At 39.6% G+C, this 23,094-nt stretch overlaps 2 protein-coding genes across 2 annotated transcripts in view; one reads left to right on the plus strand and one right to left on the minus strand.

Moving 5' to 3' along the window:
- The window catches only part of FAM169B (family with sequence similarity 169 member B), a 41,165-nt gene extending 36,297 nt beyond the window's left edge, over positions 1-4,868 (minus strand). The window contains exon 1 of the mRNA XM_026073273.1: positions 4,823-4,868. Coding sequence (XP_025929058.1) covers positions 4,823-4,868 — 46 coding nt within the window. The remainder of the gene's footprint in view (positions 1-4,822) is intronic.
- Positions 4,869-6,458: 1,590 nt separating this feature from the next.
- Positions 6,459-20,660, plus strand: PGPEP1L (pyroglutamyl-peptidase I like). Its single transcript, XM_026074372.1, has 6 exons — positions 6,459-6,519; positions 9,952-10,121; positions 11,933-11,985; positions 18,670-18,786; positions 19,279-19,505; positions 20,452-20,660. Exons 2-6 carry the CDS (start codon positions 10,079-10,081, stop codon positions 20,618-20,620), a joined length of 609 nt encoding a protein of 202 aa, XP_025930157.1. The 5' UTR covers positions 6,459-6,519; positions 9,952-10,078; the 3' UTR covers positions 20,621-20,660.
- Positions 20,661-23,094: the final 2,434 nt, after the last annotated feature.

Raw genomic sequence — 23,094 nt, forward strand, 5'->3', positions numbered from 1 at the left:
AAATTATTCCTGAAACACCCTCACCAGCTTGGACCAGGACTAGCATTTAAGTATTACATTAAATAAATTACTCTACTACTACCATCATTCAAAATCAGTGTGGGGAACCTAAGGCCCCAGGTGCTGCATGCAGCCCATATCTTCATTTCATACAAACTACAGCAATACATGTGGCCCAGCAAAGGTACCTGAAAGCCCTAGTTTTCACTCAAAAAGGACAAGAGCCCCCAAAGGAAGAGACAACTGGCTAGATTTTCAAGGATATCAGTCTCAAATGTCCCATAATTTCAGTTGAAAATGCTTTGTATCTCTGACGAATCTAATGCTCCCATCCTGTAGGGTGCGTAAGTCTGCCTAAGAAAGCTCAGCAGCCTTCACCCAAAGTACTTGCAAGGAGCAGTTTGTAAAGCCAAACTGATCTCAAAGTAAGGCAATTAATTTGAGCAAATAAGGAAAGAAAACAAAATCTTTTCCACAGTAATTTCCACATTGCTAGATTTATTATATGACTGCAAATTAATACATCACCTGCACTAGCTATCACAAGACTCTTAGCCTGTCTTGAACTTCTTTCTTTAATAAACAGCTGCATGTAGTGGAGGAAATATGTAAACATCTCTGCTGTCTCTCCATGTTATTGTGTCAGCTATTCTGCATGTCTTTGAAGGTGCTCCAAAATCAGCATAGCTCTGCATTTCCCTTTTTTTTTTTTCCTTTCCTTTTGGGAGGAGGAAGAAGCAGAGAAGGACAGGCTGGCAGGAGAGGGCTAATTCTGTGTTTGCTGTGCTCTTGACAGTAAAGCCGAGATCGTTTAAATTCAGTTTACATAGACTCTTCTGTAAGGACAAAGGAAACCACTGCTGGTGGTTAAATATGCAAAAGGTTTTGATTGTAATGGCTTGACAATCAGCCAAAGATATGACTGGGGGGAGGAACACAGCAAGACAGCTATGACCAGAATGGAAGAAACAAGGAAAAACACATGGCTTGACTTCAGAGCAGAAAATTTGACTTAGGCTTTGCATAAATGACAGCATACCTCCAAGCTGGCTTGATCCACAGTCTGCCTGGAATGAGAACATGCAGTCTAAAAGTAGAGCCTATTAAAAGGCATAATGTTTCTAAACGGCATCTGTTACGTACTAATAAGCATTACTTAAAGGACACAGGCCTTAAATTGCTACCAAACGTGCACTTATCTGAAACTGCTGCAAGGCAATCATTACAAAAATGTCACATGACACCATGGGAATCTGAATAATATAAAATGTTTTTATTTAGTTTGGCTTGGAATCATTTTGCAGGAAAAATATGGAGGCAGTTTCTGAGATTCTGAAACTGTGGAACGTCACAGGAATGAAAGACTAGCAAGAATTACATCAGCGGAGCCATTTGCCATCTGTTGTCAGTAATACTTTATAAAGACCAGTCACCAGACAGCAGTTTCAAAGGTTACAAACACAACATTTTTAAACATCCACAGACCTCTCAGTAACTGAGCAGGACACAGTTTACTTTGGATGTGTGTGACCTGAGGGTCTGCCAATCATTTTACAAGGACAACATACAACAACTGTGAACTGCCACTAGAAGCGCTTGGGACTCTCTTGTTTTGCCACCATTATACAGTGTGGAAAATACATACTAGCCTGTTCTACATAGGCTCTTCTACCATACTCATACCCATAATGTCTGCACACCTCCCACTTGAAAATTGAAGCAATAAGCTAGCCTTTCTTTTGGGTTATTTGTTCTCTCATGCTCTCCCCCAAGGGAAGGAGTGTGTTCCTGCAATGCTTCATCATGGAAAGGGACTCAGGTTTGTTTACTGGGTTTTGGAGTGGCTCTTCTTCATTGAGGGAAGTACCATAAAAGAGTTAGGATTTTGTTTCCTGCTTTCTTTCCTTCTAAAATAAATATGTAGTTACGCTCTAAAGAAAGCAAGGTTACAGTAATGTGCCTTGCATATGGTATGGAAAGTGAGGTTATTATAGTCCTTAGTTCTCAGAGGTGTGCATTCCTCACTGGGCAAAATTCTACCTGTCACATAAATAAGAGTTTAGTTATAATGAAGGAGTATAGCTCTTTATCAGCCTCATCCTGGAGCTTTGAAGAGCCTTTTCTAGATGTTGGGGCCACATCATGATATACAGCACATCTATGCTACCACAATGTTGAGTTCCTACCTACTGTGCTGCAGATCTCGTGCTTCTAAACTTAGCTGATCAACATGGCTTTCATAAGGGAGGGGGGGAGGGCACGGAACAGAGGTTTCCTAGAGAGGCAGATGGAAATTTAAGGCTCCATTACTGCAATTGTTAAACTAGACATACAGGTTTGTCATCTGGTAACTAATTATTTCTCAGGCTCCAGAGTCTCATAAGTGCTGTAAATCATTGAAATGTTCTTCCTAGCCTTGCTGCTAGATGGTGAACACATGCAAATCTGACTCTGAAAATGCACTGAAATCAAAAAGAACTTGTGACAAGGCTGGATTTAAAACAAGAACCCCAAGTTCTAGGTCGGTGGCTGCCTGCTTCTCAACAATAGTTTGCCTGGGACCTACACAGGAGCTTAGAAACCCTGCAAGTGTAAGCAATCTTCTTTTGTTAAAGACAGTTACAGGAGTAGACATCAAGGACATGTAGAGTTGCAGCATCTCAAATACAGAAGGACATAAACTGAAAAGCACCATTTGCACCAGAAGAGCTAAGGGCTGGCTCCAGTATGCTTTTGAAGTTAGCTGTATATTCAACCTATTGCCAATTGCTAGATAATTATTTTAAACACAGGGATAACCAATTAAATAACTAAGCCAAAATTCAGATGATACCTAGAAACAATGATATCTGTTCCCAAAGAGGAAGAGAATGGGAGAAGAACTATTCTAAACACTCAATTTCAGGGCAATGAAAAAAGTCAGGAAAAAAAAATGTATACAGTACCTGAAATGCCGGCAATACAATGTTTGCCTAGACACAAAAAGATCAAGTCTCATTTATCTAGAGATATTTTATTTAAAAACATCAGCAGAATTGAGAGTCTTCCAAAAAAACCCCAATAGCATTATTACAAATGTTTGACTATCCTAAGTGCCTGATAGGAGGGGAAAAATAGAGCAATCTGACTACAGTGCATTTAGCCATGAGCAGCTAGAGGAACTAATGAACAACATCATTATTTTACTGAAGGGGATGAAGTAGGTGCTTTAGATAAATGGCAGCAACTTAAAATGCGTTTCAGAAGATAAATTCACTTTCTCTCCATTTACCTGCTAGCGTGACAAATTAAGAAAGAAGAGTACAAAAACAGAGCAGGAGGGAAAGCAGTGTAAGAGCTAACTGAGGTGATGCAACGGGCCCTTATCCAAACAAGTGCGTGAACAGAGATTCTTGGAAGTGCTCCTAGTCAAATATAAGCCAGGAACACTACGCACGCCTGACTCCCTTGGAAATCCACTACTGAGTGTGTGCATGAGACCCACCTATCCTAAAATCAGATCCCTTACCAAGCACCAAGAGTTAGGATGGTGGTTGTTTGACTACTAACATAACATCTATCTTTCTATCCCTTTCAAAGCTCTAAAAGTCCACCACGTGTTGAATGGTTGAGTTCTCCCTGTTGGCCTCTGCTTGGCAGAGCAGCTCTTTGCCTACCACCAGCAACACCAGTAAATTAACTTTTGCTGAAAGCAAACAAGGAGCAAGTTTTTTTCCTAAAATACATCTTCAGAGAGCATATATTTCTCATTTTACAGGCATCTCGTGATCACCATGGAACATATTTACCTTCCAAAGAAAGGGTAAATACTCTGCAGTAAAGGAAGCCTTTTATACCTCCTCTCTACATCAAAATAATCCAAGTAATTATTCTTTGCTGGTCAAGAGGCAATGTATTTATTGCTCCCTTTTTCCCTGTTAAACCACGTTTTAGCTCAGCCTGGGCAAACACATTTTTTAAGATGAAGCCTGATATTTAGACTTAATGATGTAAAGGTATTTTTACACCAGAATTCCCTCTGTTCCTTACGAGCTCTCAAATACTTATCCATAAAAAAAAAAAAAAAATCATCTATGCAAACACAACTCTAAATCCACCCTGGAAACAGGTGTTCAGAGATGAGCCCCTTTACCAGCATCAGCTGCTGAACCAAAGCTAACAGAAATCAAGGGCCAGTTCCTCTCTACCTCAGAATAAGTCTAGACTACACTAAAATCGGGAAGAATTACCTGTGCACTTAAGAAAGGGGAAAAGATCTACAGCAACCTGCTGCCGTCGAGCCTGCTTTGAGCAGGGGGGTCGGGCTGGCCCATCTCCAGAGGTGCCTCCCCCGGGAGGAGCCATTCTGTGACAAACAGCACCCGGGGCACAGGGCAATCAACAGCCAGGCCCCGACCACAGGCGACCGAGCAAAGCTTCCCGGGAAAGGCCCGCTGTGCTCTGCGGCGTGTTTCGGGAGCTTCTTGAGAGCGGGCGCTGCGCGGAGCCCGCCATTACAGGGCGGCGGGGGGACGCGCGGCGGCGCCCACCCCGCTCCGCTCCGCTCCTCACAGGAGCCGCGCGCCGGCGCCCCCGGGCAGCCGCGGCGGGCTGCGTGTCAGCGAGGCGCCGCATCCAGCCTCCGCGGGCGGGAAGCCGGCCCGGCCTAAGGGGCCACCATGTGCCAGGAACGACGAGCAGGACGGAGGGAGGCGAAGCGGGCGGGGCGGCCGCCGCGCGTGAGGGGAGCGACGGGGACAGCGGCTGGCGGCTCCCGCCGCCGCGGCTCGGGGCGGGTTGGGGGAAGGAGGCAAGGCTGCGAGCGCTCTCCCTCCCCTCTTACCAGCGGCGGCTCTTCCTCCTTCTCCTCCTCCTCCCTCGGCCTCCATCACTTCCTCTGGGCGGGCTCGGGACCGCGCTCCGCTCCGCCCCGGGCCGGGGGTTGGGCGATGGCGCAGCCGTTGGGGCGCAGCCGTTGGGGCGCAGCCGTTGGGGCGCAGCCCGGGCCCGCGCGCTGAGGGAGGCGGCGCACGGGGCTGCTCCGCGCCGAGCCGGGGTTTTTGCTGACAGAAAAAGCGGCCGTCGAAAAGCCGGGCGGGTCGTCGCGGGGCGGCTGGGGAAGCAAAAGGGCGGGGGAGGTCGTGACAAACAGCCGAGCAGTGGTCCTTGAGCGCCCACAGCCCCTCTGCTCCAAAATGGGGGCTGTCGCCTTCAGCAAATAATTTGGTGTTAACTCGAAACAGAAGTTTTAGACTCACTTGTGTGCTCATTGAAAAGGGCCAGAATGACAAACATCATACAGCTAATGCCAGTTTCTTTTCTTATTTTCCACAAGGGAAAATAAGTACAAAAATGACATGTTTACAGCACTCTTCAGCCACGCACTGTAACGATTGCTGTCAGCACGAACGAGGGCTTTGGAAAACCTAGGCAAGGAGCCTGCTGTTTGTTATTTTAAACCATAAAGTGGAGGTACAGAGATTAAAAGAATACACAGTTGTCAAAAGTAGAAAATAGAACCCAGGCGTTCCGATCCCTGGGATCCATCCTCTTACTCTACTAAGATTGTACAATTACTTAATTATTTCTAAAATAGGAGGCACAATTATCAAAGTAAAGGGTGGTGAGAACGTGGAAAGAGCAGCCTGTCTGCATAGAAGAAAAAAATGCCAATACACCTCTAAACCTGAAAGCACCAGTGTTCTCAGTCAACTGGAGACAACATTTCGAGAAAGTGACTTAGGGACTTTGCATTATTGGGGTTCGCTCTATTCTCTGTCAGAAAACACAGTGACCGAAAACTCTTGTAAGGTTGATCTGCCTCTCAAGTAGTTTAGAAAACTTAGTAAAGCAGATTTGTATTTTCTTTCCTCTTCTGAACAGAGCAATCCTAACCCATACGCTCGCACTCTTAAGCAGGTACCACGCAAACGCTCTTTACAGCACATTAGTGGTTTTTTGGCCCATTCTTGCAATCACTTGAAACACTGTACCTGCCACCAGTTCCCAAGCATCACGTGTGTAACTCAGTCCAGAGGTTTGGCTGTCCGTGAGCCAAGGCCTAAACTGATATAGCATAGCTGCGTGACGGTTGAATTTTATTGAGGAAATTGTTCAGGTATAAGAAACTACATGAGCTGAAGCCATGAAAGACAAGAAAAGTGGCACTGTTACAATGGCAGTAGTTAGCTTCAAGAGAAAAGATACTTAAAAGGCCTAAGGAAAAAAGCAGAAAATCAAAAAACTCAGCAATGCTGAGGATCAGACCCTTTTAAGGCGTGCCAGAGATGAACCTTTCCCCGCTGGACTGAAAACTTTCTGGCCAGCCAAGACTCAACATTTTTCTTATCAGGAGTGATATGCATTTACTGCGTAGCTTAGGAGTCTGTTAGTCCTAGCTATCTATTTTGCATACTAGCTGATAAATAATTACTTATTCAAGTTGTTTGCATCCTGTTTGCAGAGTCTCTTTATGCATAGTAAATGATGCCTGAACAAAAGCGACCCATTTGGTGGTGGGTTACATCCCTTTCTGCTGAAGTAAGTACTTTCTCCTTTTATTAAACTATAATATACAATTTGAAATTTAAAAAAAGTGTCCTCACACACTGATTACAGTTATATTAATACTGCTAGAACTCCAGAACTGAAATGGCAAAAGCCACCCAATTTGCCTACATTAATGTTATATATAATTTGTATTTTCCATTATTGCTAAGCACTGGCTCTACATCAACAGCATCAACTGTAGAATAACTAATATAAACAAGGCAACACAATGGAACACATAACACGATCTATCCAAAAAAACTTAAATGAAATTGCAGTTATGTTTTTCCATTTACCATTTCTGTGGGTTTTGTTATAAAGAGGCCATAGGGTACAGCAAGCTTTACACTGAAATGTTTGTTGCTTCTGGTTTTGTGACATTGCATTCCATCTACCTAAAGACCATCTTCAGTCTTTCCTGAGGATCATTTATTTTTATTAGAATGAAAAAGAAAGATAGAGTGTTAGATCCTGAAACTTTTATTTAAAGTCCCGTAATTGTTTAATGTTAAATAGCATAAAAGCTTGATTTTTCCCTCATCTCATTAAATGTTGGACAGTTTAGATAAAAACTGGAATATGTGAAACACTTCCACTTAACATTTTAACAAGTTGGTCAGTGCCTGCCAATAACAAGAAATAAAAATCTACATGCAAGTAATAATAAAAGAGAGAAAAATTAAAGAGCTGTTTCTAAATGAAGGGCCATATTCCAGTTCTTGTTACTTTCAAAACTAAAAAAGCATTCAAGCAGTGTTCTGGTAGTTCTGCAATGTGGTCAGAATGCATTTGCAAAAGGTGTTTTTCTCTTACGCAACAGTTCAATAATTTTTTTTTCTTGCATAGCAGGCAACTGTACAGTAAAATGTTCAAGGCAATAACCAAGGCTTTCGTAATTGAATATTTTTTGTTTCTTCTTTACCTAAAGATGAATGCCATGCCAATCATATTTGTGTATGGCAAGAAGAGAAACAGACAGCGTTTAGCTGAGTCAGCCTTGTCTGTGTTTTGCCTTCAAGTATCCAGGGCTTGGTTTCTTAATTATGGATGGGGAGCTGAATTTGCACAGACCTCAAATATTCAGTGACTTTTGGATCTCATTATGGACATACATACACATATGTAAGTGCTAATATAAAAGCCACAGTCATACTTTCTTGAAAGTTTCAAGAGTTGTTTCAACTTCAGCTGAAGCAATGTCAGGGGAGGGGAAAAGGTTTCATTTCTGAACAAATTCTTGGAAAACTTCCTAAACAGAAGACTTTTTTTGAAGCCACCATATCTTTTTTTTCCCACTTGTTGTAGAAGTTTAACACAAATAATGTACATGTAGCTACAATACATGCATTATGCCTCCAAACATACTAGCATACATATAATGCTCATGAAGAGAAGCAATCAATGAAGTCAATGCAAAAATGAATGTCAGTGCACTACAGATTCCTGGTTTGTCCAAACCACTAGCATTCCTCCCACGTTTGCACAAGTATGTAACGTCACAGGTCTCAAAATCTTTGCTATCAAATCAGCAACCTTGCATTCATGGTAAGGAACTAACTTACCTGTCGAAGACAATACTTAACTGATGAGTCATTAGATAGTGGTTTGGGGTATTCCCCCTCCCCCAAAAAAAGAATTCTATTAACTCCTTACTGATTAGTGAAAATACATACTGATGATCTTCCTTGGTCTGTGTTCTGCTCTCTATTGCCAGTTATGAAAACTCTGAAAACCAGCACTGCAGTCTGAACAGATGAAATCTATTGTTCAGAGTGCATGGATCTAACATACATATATCTATGCAAGAATATCTAATAAAATACCTAGTATTTCACAGTGTTCAAGCAATACCCTTCATGTATATCTATAAAGTAGCTATATTGTCCTAGACAGAAGAGTTTCACAGTTTCTTGTGGAGAAAATTAATAAAGCAAGTATAGGCCTTACTTCTTGCTTTATTCCTCATGGATGCTTTGTTCACCCTGTGGAAGACGAGACTTTGATTTTTTTAATTCATAACATTTATCAAGGTTTTTTAAAAAATGCATAAATCTGAAAAAACTCTGAGAAGACTGCTATGTGATCATGCTGTTCAGTATCACAGGAAAGGTTTTACTAACTGATCACATAGGAAGAATTGATTGGTAAAAATCTTAATTGACGTAGGAGAATGAAAATTATAGAATTTTATATGAAACTCACTGATGTCAGTGGCAAGTTTTGCCTCGTGTAAAGCTGCAAACAGTTCTGTGTTTACTGTATTAGTTACTCCTTCAGCCTCAGTAGCTCGTAAAATTTAAAGTTTTGCAGGCTGTATTAGGGGAAAAATGGATGGTGGAGTTGGTGCCCTTTTTGTTTAAAAGACTCCACTAATTCCTCTTTTTCTCAGCACAGAAGCATTCAGATGACAGAAACACAGCTTATAAGCTCCAAACTCTTTCAGCCACCACCCAATCCAAGAGATTTCTTCAGAGGCTTTTTCTTAAGGTCTCATAATTACCAGCTCCCCTGAGACTATATAGTGGCTTTCTATTCTTAGTTTATTTCTCCTCTCTCTCAAACACTTCCTACTCAAAACAAGACCCAGCGAAACCCTCTGCCCACATAGTTATAATTCCCGAGAGGACTTTCATATGCTTTTGTTTTGGGCAGTGACAATGTGCATATGTTTTGATTTCAGGCCCCCTATTGGTTCTTGCGTTTCAGTTTAATGAAGACAGACCAGCTATTAAACTCACCAGTTTCAGCAAGTTACAACCCAGCTTCTAGAGTTCTTTTGACCTTGCAAGTTTGAGCGAGATTTTGTAACAGCGATATGTATTTGTGGATATTACCAAGTAAATGTTTTGCTTTAGCAAATTATATCATTTTCTTATTTATGTTTATTTTTAAAAGTGTAAGGTGTTCAAACCCTTTAATAAAAGGCATAACATAAAACTCAATATTATTGGAGTTAGATAACTGCTGTGAGGAGGAATGGCAAAGTTGTCCCAGTGTTTGAGCCAGTAAGAAAAGTCTAAGCACAGTGGAAATTGACAGATACRTTGTTGTAGTTAAGTAATTCCTCTTGATTAAAGTAAATTACAACTGTGCTAAAAATAAACCATAATATCCATAGAAATATAATAAAATTGATCCGATTAATTTTCTGTTTGCTTGTACAAACAGGTTCCTGAGGCAAAATGTTGCTGAATGTTTTTCAAAAAGTTTCTTTAAGCCTTTCCTGTTCTTCTTAAATGCTATTGCATGTGTGAAGAATGAAAAAAAGTTTTGGGCAGTCCCAGTCAGTCAGTCAGACTTCTATTCTTAATGCAGAGACGTAACAATTTTCACTTTGAAAGAGCTGCATGAATCACAGATCATCCCTGTCATGTGAATCCAGACACATTTCTGTTTTATGAAAACTTTTTCTTCGTCCAATAGACACTTGAATGCTTCAGAACAGTTTGAAGAAAAAAGGGTGCCCCAAATGAGAAAGTTTGCTACAGATACATGAACTATGATACTGTTATTTGGAACTGAAAGACGAACTGAATTCACATTCTGAAGCATGGATTTCATGGATTCAAATTCCAACACTGTGGTTGTAACTGGTAAGATTTTTATTTTTTATTTTCTTCTTCTTTTAGCTAGACATGGTATGCACACATGCTTGATCTTTGTCATAAACAGTTCCCTGGAGTGAAAAACAGTAGCAAATGGTCACACTAACAGTTCCAAATGAAAAATAACTTGCTGGTGTGCCTTCCTAAGAAAACCAGATGCATGTCAGAGGAAACAGACTGCACTCTGCCCTCTTTATTGCCATCCAGTTTGGTTTGTTGTTCATTCTCTCCTTGTTTTAATCTTTGTTGACATTCTGTCCGATCCAAACCACGTAGCTCAAGGCAGTGCAGGCTAGTATTAGATAAAGCTTACCCAAAAAGAGCTCTGAAGCAAGAAAACCATGTTGCATCACAATGTCACATAGTCAGTGTCCAGAATTAGAGCAACACATGGCAAATTTCAGAGTCTCAGTTTCATGGCAAGGTAAGGGAAATTTAAACAGGAGATGCTGCCTCATCACTGCTAAACTAGACGATTAAATTTAAATATATCAAAAGAACATGCCTGAACATGCAGCCCAAGGGACCAAATTTGGAGTTTTTCTTGCTGGCTGTAACTAATGCTGAATCACAGCGGCAGAACCACCAGCTAGAGACTTCTGAGCTTTAAAAGGTTAAAGCTCTTAAAGAATGCTGCTACTCGCTGTTCCTCTTGTTGCCACTGGCTCATCTAAAGGCAATCATTACACATATCTTGACATGTGAGTTGCTGGATAATTTTCCACTGTAGGTCATCCGAGGACATAGGAATGAGGTTGAAGCTACATCAAAAAGATTTGCATCTTGCTGTTTTCAATTAACTCCCTCCCCCCCCCCTTTTTTTGATAGCTCTGAGATGGGCAGAACAAGTTTGGCCCTCTCCAAACATAACTGCAGTTGAACTAAATGGGAAAGCAGGAGAGAGCAAGAGATAACCTCTTAAAAGGCTGACAATCTGGTTCTCTCTCTTTTACAGTATTTATCATACATACTCTTGATGGGCACACTTCTTAGCACCTTGCTAGTTTTTTCCTCCCCTTATACAGCTATTTAGGTACAGAAATCTACTTGTTCAAATAGTTTTAGACTAGTGTGTCCCATTGGACACACAGGTGCATCTTTAAGCTGTTACAGAAATTATCACAGCATGCCTCTGTTGCATTTTCACCTGCTCATAATATAAACCTGCTGGCAGTGAGCCCAGTTTATTATATAATGCCTAATAATATTCAGCTAGTTAGCCCTCCAAGTTGTTGCAAGTATTTCAGTGTTTTCACAGAACAGCTTTATCCTAAGCAGTGGCTTGCTATGGCCACCACTAAAATGCATGTATTTCATTGTGGAAAAAAAAAGTTACAAATGAAATCAAATTTTTTTTCTTTTGAACATTTTCATTAAATATACAAGCCTTTATCTTCATGAGCTTTAACAATGAGAAACCTGTCTATGATACACTGACTGTGACCTGGGAGTAGTTTTAACACCAGTTCATTCAGTAGTGGTATTTCTATAGCTGATGATCCTATCCCAAAATCATTATTTATATGTCCTAATGGCTCCAATAAATTTACCAGTTTCAGTTCAGCTTCTCTTGTAAGGGAGCTTTCACATGTATAAAGACTGTAGGAGCAGTTCTTATACAAAAACATATGAAAAAAGGACAAGCCATTCCCTTAAGTGTTATAAAGGCCAAATACTATCAAAAAGAGTCAACTAAAAATATCAAGATAAAGAACAAATGTGTGAGTGCATACATGCCAGGCACCTAATTTACAATTGCACTGCAAGCATAGGTTAAAAGCACTTTTCTTTGTCTTCAGGTTTTGGTCCCTTTAGACAATACCTGGTTAATTCTAGCTGGGAAGCGGTGAAGGTAAGCATCAAAAAGGGAAGGAGCTGTTTTATTTTGTGGAGATCCAAATACAGACTGTTTCCAGGCTTTCCATTCCCTTCAAGAGAGTTACTTTCTCATGTCTCATTAAATAGAACTGTGGCTCTTGGAATAGACTCCCAAATGGGGAAGGAAGAGGATAATTAAGAAATGAAATATATTGTTTTATTTGTAAGAATGTTTAGTGATTTAAGCACTTTTCAAACTATTATTCTTGATTTAAAAAAAAAAGGGGGGGGACTTCTTTTCCCCAGGGTGCCATGTCTGCAAATAATGCATATGCCCCAGATTATGTCTGTCTTCCATAAACTTATCATCCTATATTACAATTCATTTCATCATGTCTATGTACAGTGATTTCTTTCTTGTACAGGCATAGCCTATGGAGTTTTTATTGCCCACTTCTGGAACACATAACTGAAAGCATGTCAGGTCTAAGTATACCTTCATATCTCAGTTTTACCTTTCACTTTCAAGTGGCAGCAAAGTCTACAGTTAAAATCAAAAACAAGGTCATTCAGATAGTTCTTCTCCCTCCATATACCTTGACTCTTTCAACAGCAACCGTGTGTGTGTGTGTGTATACACACACACACACACACACATACACCACGTATGGGATGGAGTCTTGAAAATTCCCACTTATTTCCTGAATACATATATTAGAAGAAATTTACGTGGGTGATACAAAGACATGATTTGGATACCTGGCTTTCAGCATAAGCTTTTCTGTTACAATTCTTTGTTTATTTTCAAATTAATATTTGTGTGAACCCACATTTCCTGGCCCACACCAAAAATTTCCACAAGGGGTTCAGTAAATTATAGATTATTATTCAGGAATGGGATTGCTTGTTTTTTAAAAATTAACTAAATTAATAGTTATGTAACTTCTCTCTTTTTAAATATATATCTTGCAAAAAAAATACTTTACCAATGTATGTAAGAACGTCTGTTATGATGAAATAATTTACCAGTTTGATACTTTAATACTATAGCTCAATCTAAAGTGTGAAAGGTCATAGCGCATATGTTTAAACAGTAGGAACAGCTACAGAGATTTGTTGAGCATGTGTACAAGTCACGTACAGGTTCCATTCAATAAAATTTCTGAGACTTTCTAGCCCAGACAATGGCCATTCCTTGGTTCAGTTACTCTTATAAGGTATTTAAGAGTACAGTTAACTTGAGAGCATCTTTCATACAAGTTCTTACCAATTCCGAGGTACAAAACAAAATATGAAAGAAGCTGGAGAACACTCAAGGTAGCAAAACTGGATTGAAAGACTGATCCAATATCTGCAAGAAACAGCAGAGAATATTGGTGAAAATGGAAAGCAAGAATTTGAAAAGAACCTGACGGGACTATGGTCTATTAGGGAAGCTGATACAAACCTATAAATATTTGAAATCATCCGGACACTGGAATGAAAAAGGCAGCTTTAAGAAGCTATTAGTTAATGATAGAGAGGTGATCACCCTACAGGACTTAACTGTACTACAAATTTTGGTGATAACTACTGAAGATCTGACTTGAAAATAAAGTACAGTCAAGCCAAGACTATTGAAAAACAAGGAGTTGGTAAATTTTTCCAAAGACCAAAGCTATAGCTACTCCACCAACCCATAGATTTTTTATGCTAGCATCATTGGGTGGGGGATGGTGAGTGCAACTTGGGGCTTGGAAGAATAAATCTATTACCCACTCAAAGTCACGAGGGATGTTATCCCTGTAGGCTAACAAGAAACAAAAGTACTTCTGTTATACCTTTCCACACCCCAGTCATCCCAGGAGACCCATAAATTATCTCAACTCCAACTTGACATGTGCCCTAAACCACAAATATTTGTCAGTTGACAATGTTCTTTCTCATTATCTCCTGATTTCTGTTGGTTCTAATTTTGAATGCAATACCATCTTCTTCTGGTTGAAAATAAAGCATGTTCTTTATCTACAAGCAAAACAGCCTGAAGCTAAAAGGCACTGATGAGTTTTTTGTAACAATGTCATGTGCTTGCTATGCCAAGAAGTTACGTAACAATGGCTACAGCATTCCATAATGAAACAGATGTTAGTCCTTGTGTTTGGAGGAGAACAAATCCATTTCCCTCTGATGTGACACCCTGGGCATGGAATTAATTTGTATTCATACTGGTGATGCTGCTTTGGTTTCTTATTCCCTGTCAAAGGTGGTTAATCCAGACAATTCAGGGAAATCTGCTGCAAATCAGAAAGTACTTTGAATTTTGATAGGCCTGTCTGTGCTAAATAGCAATCTAATGCTATTGTTCCATTGGCCTTGTTCACATGAGTAGCCCTGTGGTCTTCAGGAGGCTTATACGCATATATAAGAGATAGCAAAAATTTCGTACTTACATCTGGAAATAATCCTGACTTGGCTTGGTGTTCCTGCATGGATCACTAAAGAGACATGAAGCCCTCCTGCTGAGTCTCTCTTCTGAGAGCCATGCAAGAGTACACTCAAACTCTTCATCAAGAAAGTACTGAACAGCCAGATCAGTGCTGCTGAACATGTTTACTAAGGCTTAAAATTTATGTAGCATTATCCAGAACATCACTAACTACTATCTCAAAATGAACTGGGCTTTCATCAAAACCCTGGTCAATACCAGGGCAGTCACAGTGGTGTTCTAACACTGGTACTTAACATATTAAGAATGCACATCCCAGAAGAGTCCTCCCACCAAAAGTATCCCAAACCCTGTAAAAGTCTGCATTAGAAGTCCCAGGGTCCTAATCCTCAAAGCACAGTCTCACCCTTCATGCTTTTGACCCAAGAGCAATGGTTTTCCTTGTGCGGGCAATACCCCTCTTAGACAGATCTGCTTCCTTAAGGTCCCTGTTGCCAGTTTCTCCCCACCAGGCTGGCAGCTCTTGCACTCTGCTTTCTGATGGGGTCAGCAGTTTTCCTGAACTTCCTTTCTTGCTGCGGGAAGGATCAGAGTTTGATCCAGTGAGCACAGCACAGCCCATTTCATTCCTGTCATCCCTTCCATGCTTTTCATTGGGCACTCAGAAAAATAGCTGTATGATACTGTTTCTCTTACAACTTAACTAATTACTACTCTGCTTTTGGTGGATAAACCAATTTCCACTTCCTAACATCCCAAGGAATCAGGTGATAAACACTAACAAGATTCTCCAAATTCTTGACTATTCCTCCTTGTTTAGAAAAAGTTCTTGTCCTGGATTTTTGAATTTCTTATTGATACTACATAGCAACACACTGTCCTGCATTGCCTGTGAAAATAAAATATTCAGAGCATGTGAAGAGCATCTGTTGTGTTTGCATGAATCCAAGTTCTCATCACAGCACAAGATGATTCACGCACAAGGCATCCATCAGCGTCACATCCATAGATTTCTCATTCTTGAGCAAGTACCCCACTTGAGAGTTTAGGGAAAAGGATAATCAAAAGGAACTGAAAGCACAGGTGAACCTGTCAATTCAGGGTCATTGAGAAAAGCTTCAGAATTTTTATAGACACACTCACATGGCCCAGCATGATTGTCTAGCACTAGAAAGACAGCTTCTCTGCTAGAAACCTGTCTCACTAAGTTTTTCATGGTTATCATAACTCCATTCACCCGAAATACCCTCCTAAAATATGCACAAAAACTTCACTAGCATCACCTTTTAACTCCTGAAATGCAGAGCGTTCTCTCTCTAAAGGAAAACAACACAGAATATTTACTCTGCATTTGCTGACAGATCACATTGAGGCACTGTGATGTGTTAGCACTTCAGCACCTCATGGGACCCTCAGAATCCCAGATCCTTTGAATTATTTATTTTATATTACAGATTGATGATCCCATCTAAGAACCCGTGATCTGATCCTGTTTCTGTGTCTCCTCCAGAAACTCCTGTGTCTGGCACTTGGTAGCTAAATATCTTATCAGGGCAATCTACCATCAAGGTCAAAGTCCCCAGTTAGTAGGACATAAATGTAAGTCGAGTGGCAACATTCATAGTAATTAAACTGTAGGTGCAAAGAACAGGTCACATTTCCARCTGCTTCTGGGAACTACATTTGCTATCAGGAGATGAGGATCAGATCTCTGTGTGCAATTTTTCATCCTGCCACTGATCATGTGGCCTTTGGAAATTTGTCATTTAATCTCTCCCTCTCTCCGCTTTAGTTTCATCATCTGTGAAACCCAGAGGACATTGCTATTTAGTTCCTCCCTTTCTGTTCTGAAACTTTCTTACCTTTTTAAAATGTATCTGCAGAATTTAAAATAAACTTTGCTTGCAACATACTTGCAGGGTCTGGGTCAACTGATATTTTTATTCTTCTTCCTGCACCAACACAAGCCTTTCTGAAAGAAGTTCAAAAAATAACACATGCAAAAAAACCCAACTTCCTGTCAACCAAATCTTACAAACTCAGTGAAGGTTTCTGGAGTTTTCTAAAAGTTCAAGATGCTTGTAATACTTTGTGTAACATATAACCACAGCACCTGAGCTCAACTGTTCTATCCAGATCACTCTTCTTTGGAGAGAATTACATAAGAACATGGGCCAGAACTCTGATGAACCAGAACTATGACTTTTGAACCAGTTTTCCCATTAAAAAAATCCTCCAAAACCTTTGTCCTCCTTTAAAATCTCCTTTGTCATTTCAACTACAAAAGACAGACACTTGTTTACTGAATAAACTCACCAGTGTCAGCTCTTAATTTCCAGATGCGGTCTTCTTTATCCATCTTCAGTCTCTTATCTTAGATGCTAAAATCGTTCTGGTTAACGCTGAGACTTACTTGAGACAAGTAGCAACATATTTGTTTGTTCCACATTTGCCCATTGTCTGATCTAATGGGGTACGTGTCCATGGTTAGGGTTCTTAGACACCAAAGTAATATACTTTATTGACAACATGCTGGAATTACTTAGGATGTACTTAGGATGTTTTTATCTTCCTTTGACACAAATTCTCAGCACTTTTCTATTGACCAGCTTCTGTTTTTGTCCTGCACAAAGAGTGTCCCTGGATGTTTCTCCTTTGACAAACAGCAATAACAAAAATGGACTTGGCTATGCCAATTCAGAGAGCACAAGAGGAGAACAGCCTGACAACTCTAACTGCCCTTACTTTGGATCCCACATTCTGCAACAAAGTTGCAGCTAGTCAAGCCCTCTAAGCTTTACAGTTAAGAAGGAAGAATCTCATTAAATGTTAAAATTAAAGATGTTTTAGAAAATAAAACGCTAATTGTGAACCAGCTGGGGTTTTCTTTTTGGAAGCTAAGACAGAATACAGCATTCTTAAGCGAGATGATGCAATGGCCTCTCAAAGACTGTCAGTGCCCAGAGGAAAAAAGACTGGCAGTGTTCTCTAAATGTGTTTACTTCCCTGCAGGCATTGTTTCCTTGCTTGTGTCAAATAGTTTATTGAGCACAGCTAATCAATGTTTCCGCTGACAAGAAAATTGGAACAGTTTATATAGGAAGCCAGTGTTGAAGGGCAAATTTCCCAGTTAACACAGCATAGAACTGTGGGCCCCATCCACACGAGTATCCCTAGTGAGAAATGAAAGCTTGGGAAGACAATGGCATTAAAAAAAAAAGTTACAGGTTTCTTGGTCCAATCCGATACCCCTGCTGCAGACTTCTTGCTCTCTCTCCCCCTGGGAAGCTTCATCTGTGTACTCCTTTGGTAGTGGTCTATTTACCTGTATGCAGTAAGGATTTTCACACACCATCTAACTTTTCTGGGACAAACCTTTCTGCCTCAGATGCATTCCTTCTGCATCCTGCCAGCAGCATACTTTCTGCTTAGAACCCTAGTTCATTAGCCCTACTCCAGTGACAAAATATTTTCAAGTCATTTCTGCGTCTGTCCTTGACAATTCTCCAGAACATCTGCCAACCACCCGGTCAGGGTCTTGCTTTAAAGGATGCCTTTGTTTCTCTCACCTCAATCCTGGGCACAGTTTTTGTTTCCTTTGGGAAAAGGCCACTTGTGGAACTTCAACTCTATATACATGACAGGGAAATCTCATCCCAAAAGGTGATATTTCCTTGTTTTATTGGAGAAACATATTCTAGACCAGAAAGAAATTAAATCCATTCTAAATGTGACCTTCCTCATGTTGACAGGGTCATCTCCAGCAGAGGCAGCCTGGACCAGTTCAAGCCAGAATATTGCGTGCTACTTGAGTGGACAACTAATGTGAATTCTCCCTCATTTGTGTCTCTTCAGAAGCACAGCTTTAACTCCTAGATCTTTCAGAGGAACAGCTCTTACCTATATCAAAGCTTATTATGTGTTTTCAGTGTGAACCTTTACTAAGAGATCCTCTTTTTTCCATGGTTCCCCATGGACCAGTCTCTAAGCAACAAGAATTACATAAACCAATTCCACCCATTGGAGACTGAGCATCTCTTTGGAAAATACAATGGCTTACGTGGAAGTGACATTAGAAAAGTATCTAGCACATTTTAGTTTCTTTCAGTTGAAAAAAGGAGACCTACCACAAGACAACTGGATTTCATTGCAGACCAATGTTTGGGAACTATGGGGTTAGGCAGCATGACATCACTCTTTCATATGTTTTCACAGTTGGATCAAAGTCTGGTTTCTTTATCACAGTCTGAGAAATCCAATGCTCTTACAAGTCCATGCTGGTTTTTTATATAGGAGCTGTCCAAGCAAGGCCTTGGTAAAAACATAGATCTCCGTATTATGCAGCTGCCAGTGGTCTACCAAAAAGCAAAGGAGCAAGTCTTCAAGATATGGACAACTCTTCGGCCACTGGTGAGTAATTACACAGTTAGACAAATTTTCCTCTTCATTTCTGAATAATATTGGGAGGATCTTTAAAAAGATCTCCAAAAGAGTATGCACAAGATGTACATCAACACAACTCTGTAAAGTGACTATTAAAACTGTTATAAAGGTTTCAAGTTGAAATCAGAGCACACAATAATTAGCATGCTGTTTTAACCTTGTGCCATTTTAATAGCATAATTGCATGCAGAACAAAGAAAAAAAGATCAGCCATAAATTGTGAAAAAGATACTGTAGCTCTGAAGTCCTGAGCTAACTAGACACAACAAAAACAAACTAAAGCACTATTTTGTTCTCATTTATAATCTGTTATCAAAGTTCTCTTTAGGTATGAGCTACAGCAAGACTCCCTACCTTGAAGCTAGTATTTCACATAATGCTTGGCACTATTGCATTACATGTTTTTAAAAACAGGTCTCATTTTTAATTTCCTGTTATTCACTCCGGTGGGAAAAAAAGCTTACTGTTCATGTTGGGCTGGCTTCATCCGCCAAAGCAATCATCCTTGAGCAGTGTGGGAAGAACAAAGGCTACCAAGAGATGGATGCTTGTGGTTTTCACCCAGAAGGTGGCTGTTGTGTGCTAGATGGTCCGGAAAAGATTGAATCTACAATTAATATGAAGACTCTCTGGAAAAACATTTCAGTGGAAGGGATTGATATAATCTTTTCCAGAGATGCAGGAAGGTAAACATTCCATAGCAGGGGTCTCACAGTAAAACCAGAAGTAATTCAATCAGCTTATTTCACCTAGAAGGATTTTTACAATGACTTTTCCTCCAACTGAAATCACTTTAAAGCTTAATCTTCAGAGGGGCACAAGCATGAAATTGGGACAAATTTAAATTTTATGTAAAGAAGCCTTCTTTGAAAAACTGCAGCCTGTAGATATTTTTCCATAGATGTGTGAATTCCAGAAGAAACAAGTTTCAACATAGCACACCCTGTGATTAGCAACTCCAGTAGACCTGCACTATTAGAGAGTCTGAAAAGAATACTGACTAGTAGCAGATTTTAATCTATTCTATTTTTCCCAACTGGGAGGGATACAAAACATAAATACCTACATGGAAGAACAGAGCAATTACAGGCACCTTTAGAAAGATGTCTGTGATCTCATTAGGTGTTTTTGGTGGTACTGAAGCATTTTTCTTTTAAGCTAGTCTTCATTTAAAAAGAAAGCAAAGAAAACAGAAAAAGACCTTTTTAAAAAATATATCAGCTAATCTTAACCTTTATTTTCAGGATTTGGGTCTCCAAATTAAAAATGGTGACATAGAATGACCTCCACAAAACCTTTAAGTAATCCACTATAATGGCATGGATGTAGTTCCAGTGAACTGCACTAATTTTCTCCTCTGACTTAGCTTATAGAAGCCTAAAAAAGATTGCATATACTGTCATTTTTATTTATTTTTTTAGTTCCTTATGGGTAGGTGTCTGAAAAACCAAACCTTCAGACAAAGAATATTTGATTCTCAAACTTATTTCTGCATTTCCTTTATTCACTAAGCAAATAAGTTTCTAATAATTTCCTTAACCAGGTCTGGTTTGGCTACTTAAAGTATATTTAAATTTAATCGGTTTTACTGTTCCTTAATGCAGGTTTCTGGTTTTTTGTTGTGTACTGCAGGTACATCTGTGATTACACCTATTACACTTCTCTGTATTATGGCAATGGAAGAGCAGCTTTCATCCATGTACCTCCATTATCCAAATCGGTGACAGCAGTCTTTCTAGGAAAAGCATTACAGATAATTATCTTAGAAATGTTAAAACAGTGTGGGGAAGAAAGAGAATAAGAAAGATAATTTAGAGAAGTAACTAATATTTCTTAGAATACAATTCCTTAACTCTTAAATAAAGCATCTCTGAAGATTTCAAACCCTTACTGAGATAAAAGGATTTTATATTCCATGTTATTTTCAGTGAAATCTTCTTACATAAAGCAAACAACTGTTTACATCTCTCTCTGGTGTAAAAAGCTTGAGAATAAAATAAATGATAGACAGTTTGTACTACTAACAATGATAAAATATGGTGGCTTCAGATTTAAGCAAGCATGTGAAACTGGACTTAAATTATGTTGTACATTTTCTAAAATCTTTAAAAAGCGAAAAAATATCCAGGTACAAAAAATATTTTGGAAGACAGACAGATAATACTACAGCCTTGTTAAATCAAGATGCATGCTTACAGCTGTAAGGACTTTCAGCACTGGATGGATATAACAGAAATTCTCTCCATCCCCAGTCACAGTCCAGTGAGATAGTTCAGCTATACAAAATGCCCACAAAAAAACTAAATGGGGGGTGGGGGGAAAACAAAACACATGCAGGGATCCTGTTACGTGAAGTTTTAAAATAATCTCTGAGTGGCATGCTGTAAATACTGGTTTCCACATCAGAAGAGTGTGAACCTGTGGTGACTTAGAAGTAAAACAAAACAAAACCAATCCCCAAACCCCCACAACCCTGGAATATGACAGGAACTCCGATGCCATTAGTAATCTGGGTTTCAACTTCCTGAAAACAACACTTACCCCAAATTCTCAATGTCTGTCCCAAAGGAAAACGCCGCAGTCCTTCCACAACGCGCAGCATAGGGAAGACAGCCTTTTAGTAGAATGGGTCATGCTGTTCAGGGATTTACAGATGAAAATCAAAAAGCTTAACTTGTCCCAAGAAAGGCAGTTATTGAAGTACTGTGCTGTGGAATGCGTTATGGCACATTATCCTACTTACAAAATAGGAATCAAATGAGATCCCAAGTTGTAAAACTTGGGATTGGACAGTGACAGATCACTTCTATGCTTCTCCCCTGCCAAGTCAGGCTCCTCCATGTCTCGAGTACAGCTAAATACAAAAGTGCACTACTATGCTATTAAGGTGGGTAAGAGGAAGGTGTCTGCATATCCTCTTCAGCAGACAGGGAACTTCAACACATGTTCTCCTTGATAATTTTGCTAGCAGCAAGACAGATGAAGAGATAAAATTAGCAGGTATTTTTCAAAAACAGTCGTTGGAACAGAATGGCAGCAGCTTAATGTGGACATCTGCTATTTCTCCAAGGGAAACAAAAGCCCGTTCCTCAAGCATCACATCAGTAGAAAGGACAACGGACAAACCTAACTGCATGGACACCTGATCAAACTTCAGGCCACCACTGTGCCTTATCTTAGTGAACGCTTTGATGACAAGGGTCAGAGGAATTGGAAACACCAAGATAATGCTAGTTTTCTTGCCACTGGCTTTTCCAGCAACTTTTGTAGAAAACTGATAACCACATGCTGGATGACTGAATGCCTCATCTATGGATTGCTGTAAGTGTATATGAAAGGGTTTATTTTAAATAGATAAATAAAAACGCTTACCTTATTCAAAGGAAATACCTACTGCAAAACCGGACTCAAAAGCCCCATCGAAAAAGGAGCCACAAGCTCAGTGCCATCGGATGAAAACAAAGACCTGATTTCAACAGAATATAATGGCAGTACTGACCTCTACACTAATATTTATTCAGTTACTCAATTAAATATGGCCAAAAGGGTGGGGGGGGACTAAAAGATTTACTCTGGGTTTTCTAACTTGTACTTGCTTTGCATAAGGAGCAACAAAGTCAGAAGCAGACAAATGCATACAGAATTCTTTTATTTAACTTAAATCATGTAGTACTGAAACTACTAGAAAAAAGCAGAGTAAGAGAAACTAAAGGAGCCTTAGCTTCAGCCATTCAAAATAGACAAAGTTTCTTTTTTTTCATAATGTAAAGAATCCCGAGTATATCGCAATAACAGGAATAAATTCTTACAACAGAATATACAAAAACATTTTGAAATTGTTTTTATCTACTGATTCATTTTAATATAAACACAGGAATTTCTTTAGGAATAATTTATACACAGCAAGTCTTTTTATGTAATAAATTGGCCATGTTATTGTTTCATTTTCTTTTAAAAAATTTAAACAAGAAAACTTGGAAAATGTCGTATTTGCAACTGCATCCATTCCTTAGCACTTTCTAGTTTTGTTTTTGTCCCAGAGGTAGACAAACTCTGGCCAATCCTTTCATCTCAAACCTCACTGGTTTAGAAAACAGAAGAGCTGGTTTTTAAACAGCATCTAAACCCTCATAACCCTTCCAAAATGCCGTTGGTCAAATTTAGGGGGAGAAAGGGGATATTCAGTATTCTTAAATAAAAATAAATAGGGATCCTACCTTGTTCATTTCAACAAAGCTTTAAACGGTGTTCAATATCTGTAGAGGCTGCATACAA

Source organism: Apteryx rowi, unplaced genomic scaffold, assembly GCF_003343035.1.
Source record: "Apteryx rowi isolate R43461 unplaced genomic scaffold, aptRow1 scaffold_11, whole genome shotgun sequence".
Lineage (NCBI taxonomy): Eukaryota > Metazoa > Chordata > Aves > Apterygiformes > Apterygidae > Apteryx > Apteryx rowi.

Coding starts and splice junctions, on each gene's coding strand:
- PGPEP1L (XM_026074372.1), top strand. CDS start 10,079: ATGGATTTCATGGATTCAAATTCCAACACTGTGGTTGTAACTG. Junction 10,122..11,932: donor CAACACTGTGGTTGTAACTG/GTAAGATTTTTA, acceptor CTTTGTCTTCAG/GTTTTGGTCCCTTTAGACAA. Junction 18,787..19,278: donor GGACAACTCTTCGGCCACTG/GTGAGTAATTAC, acceptor TGGGAAAAAAAG/CTTACTGTTCATGTTGGGCT.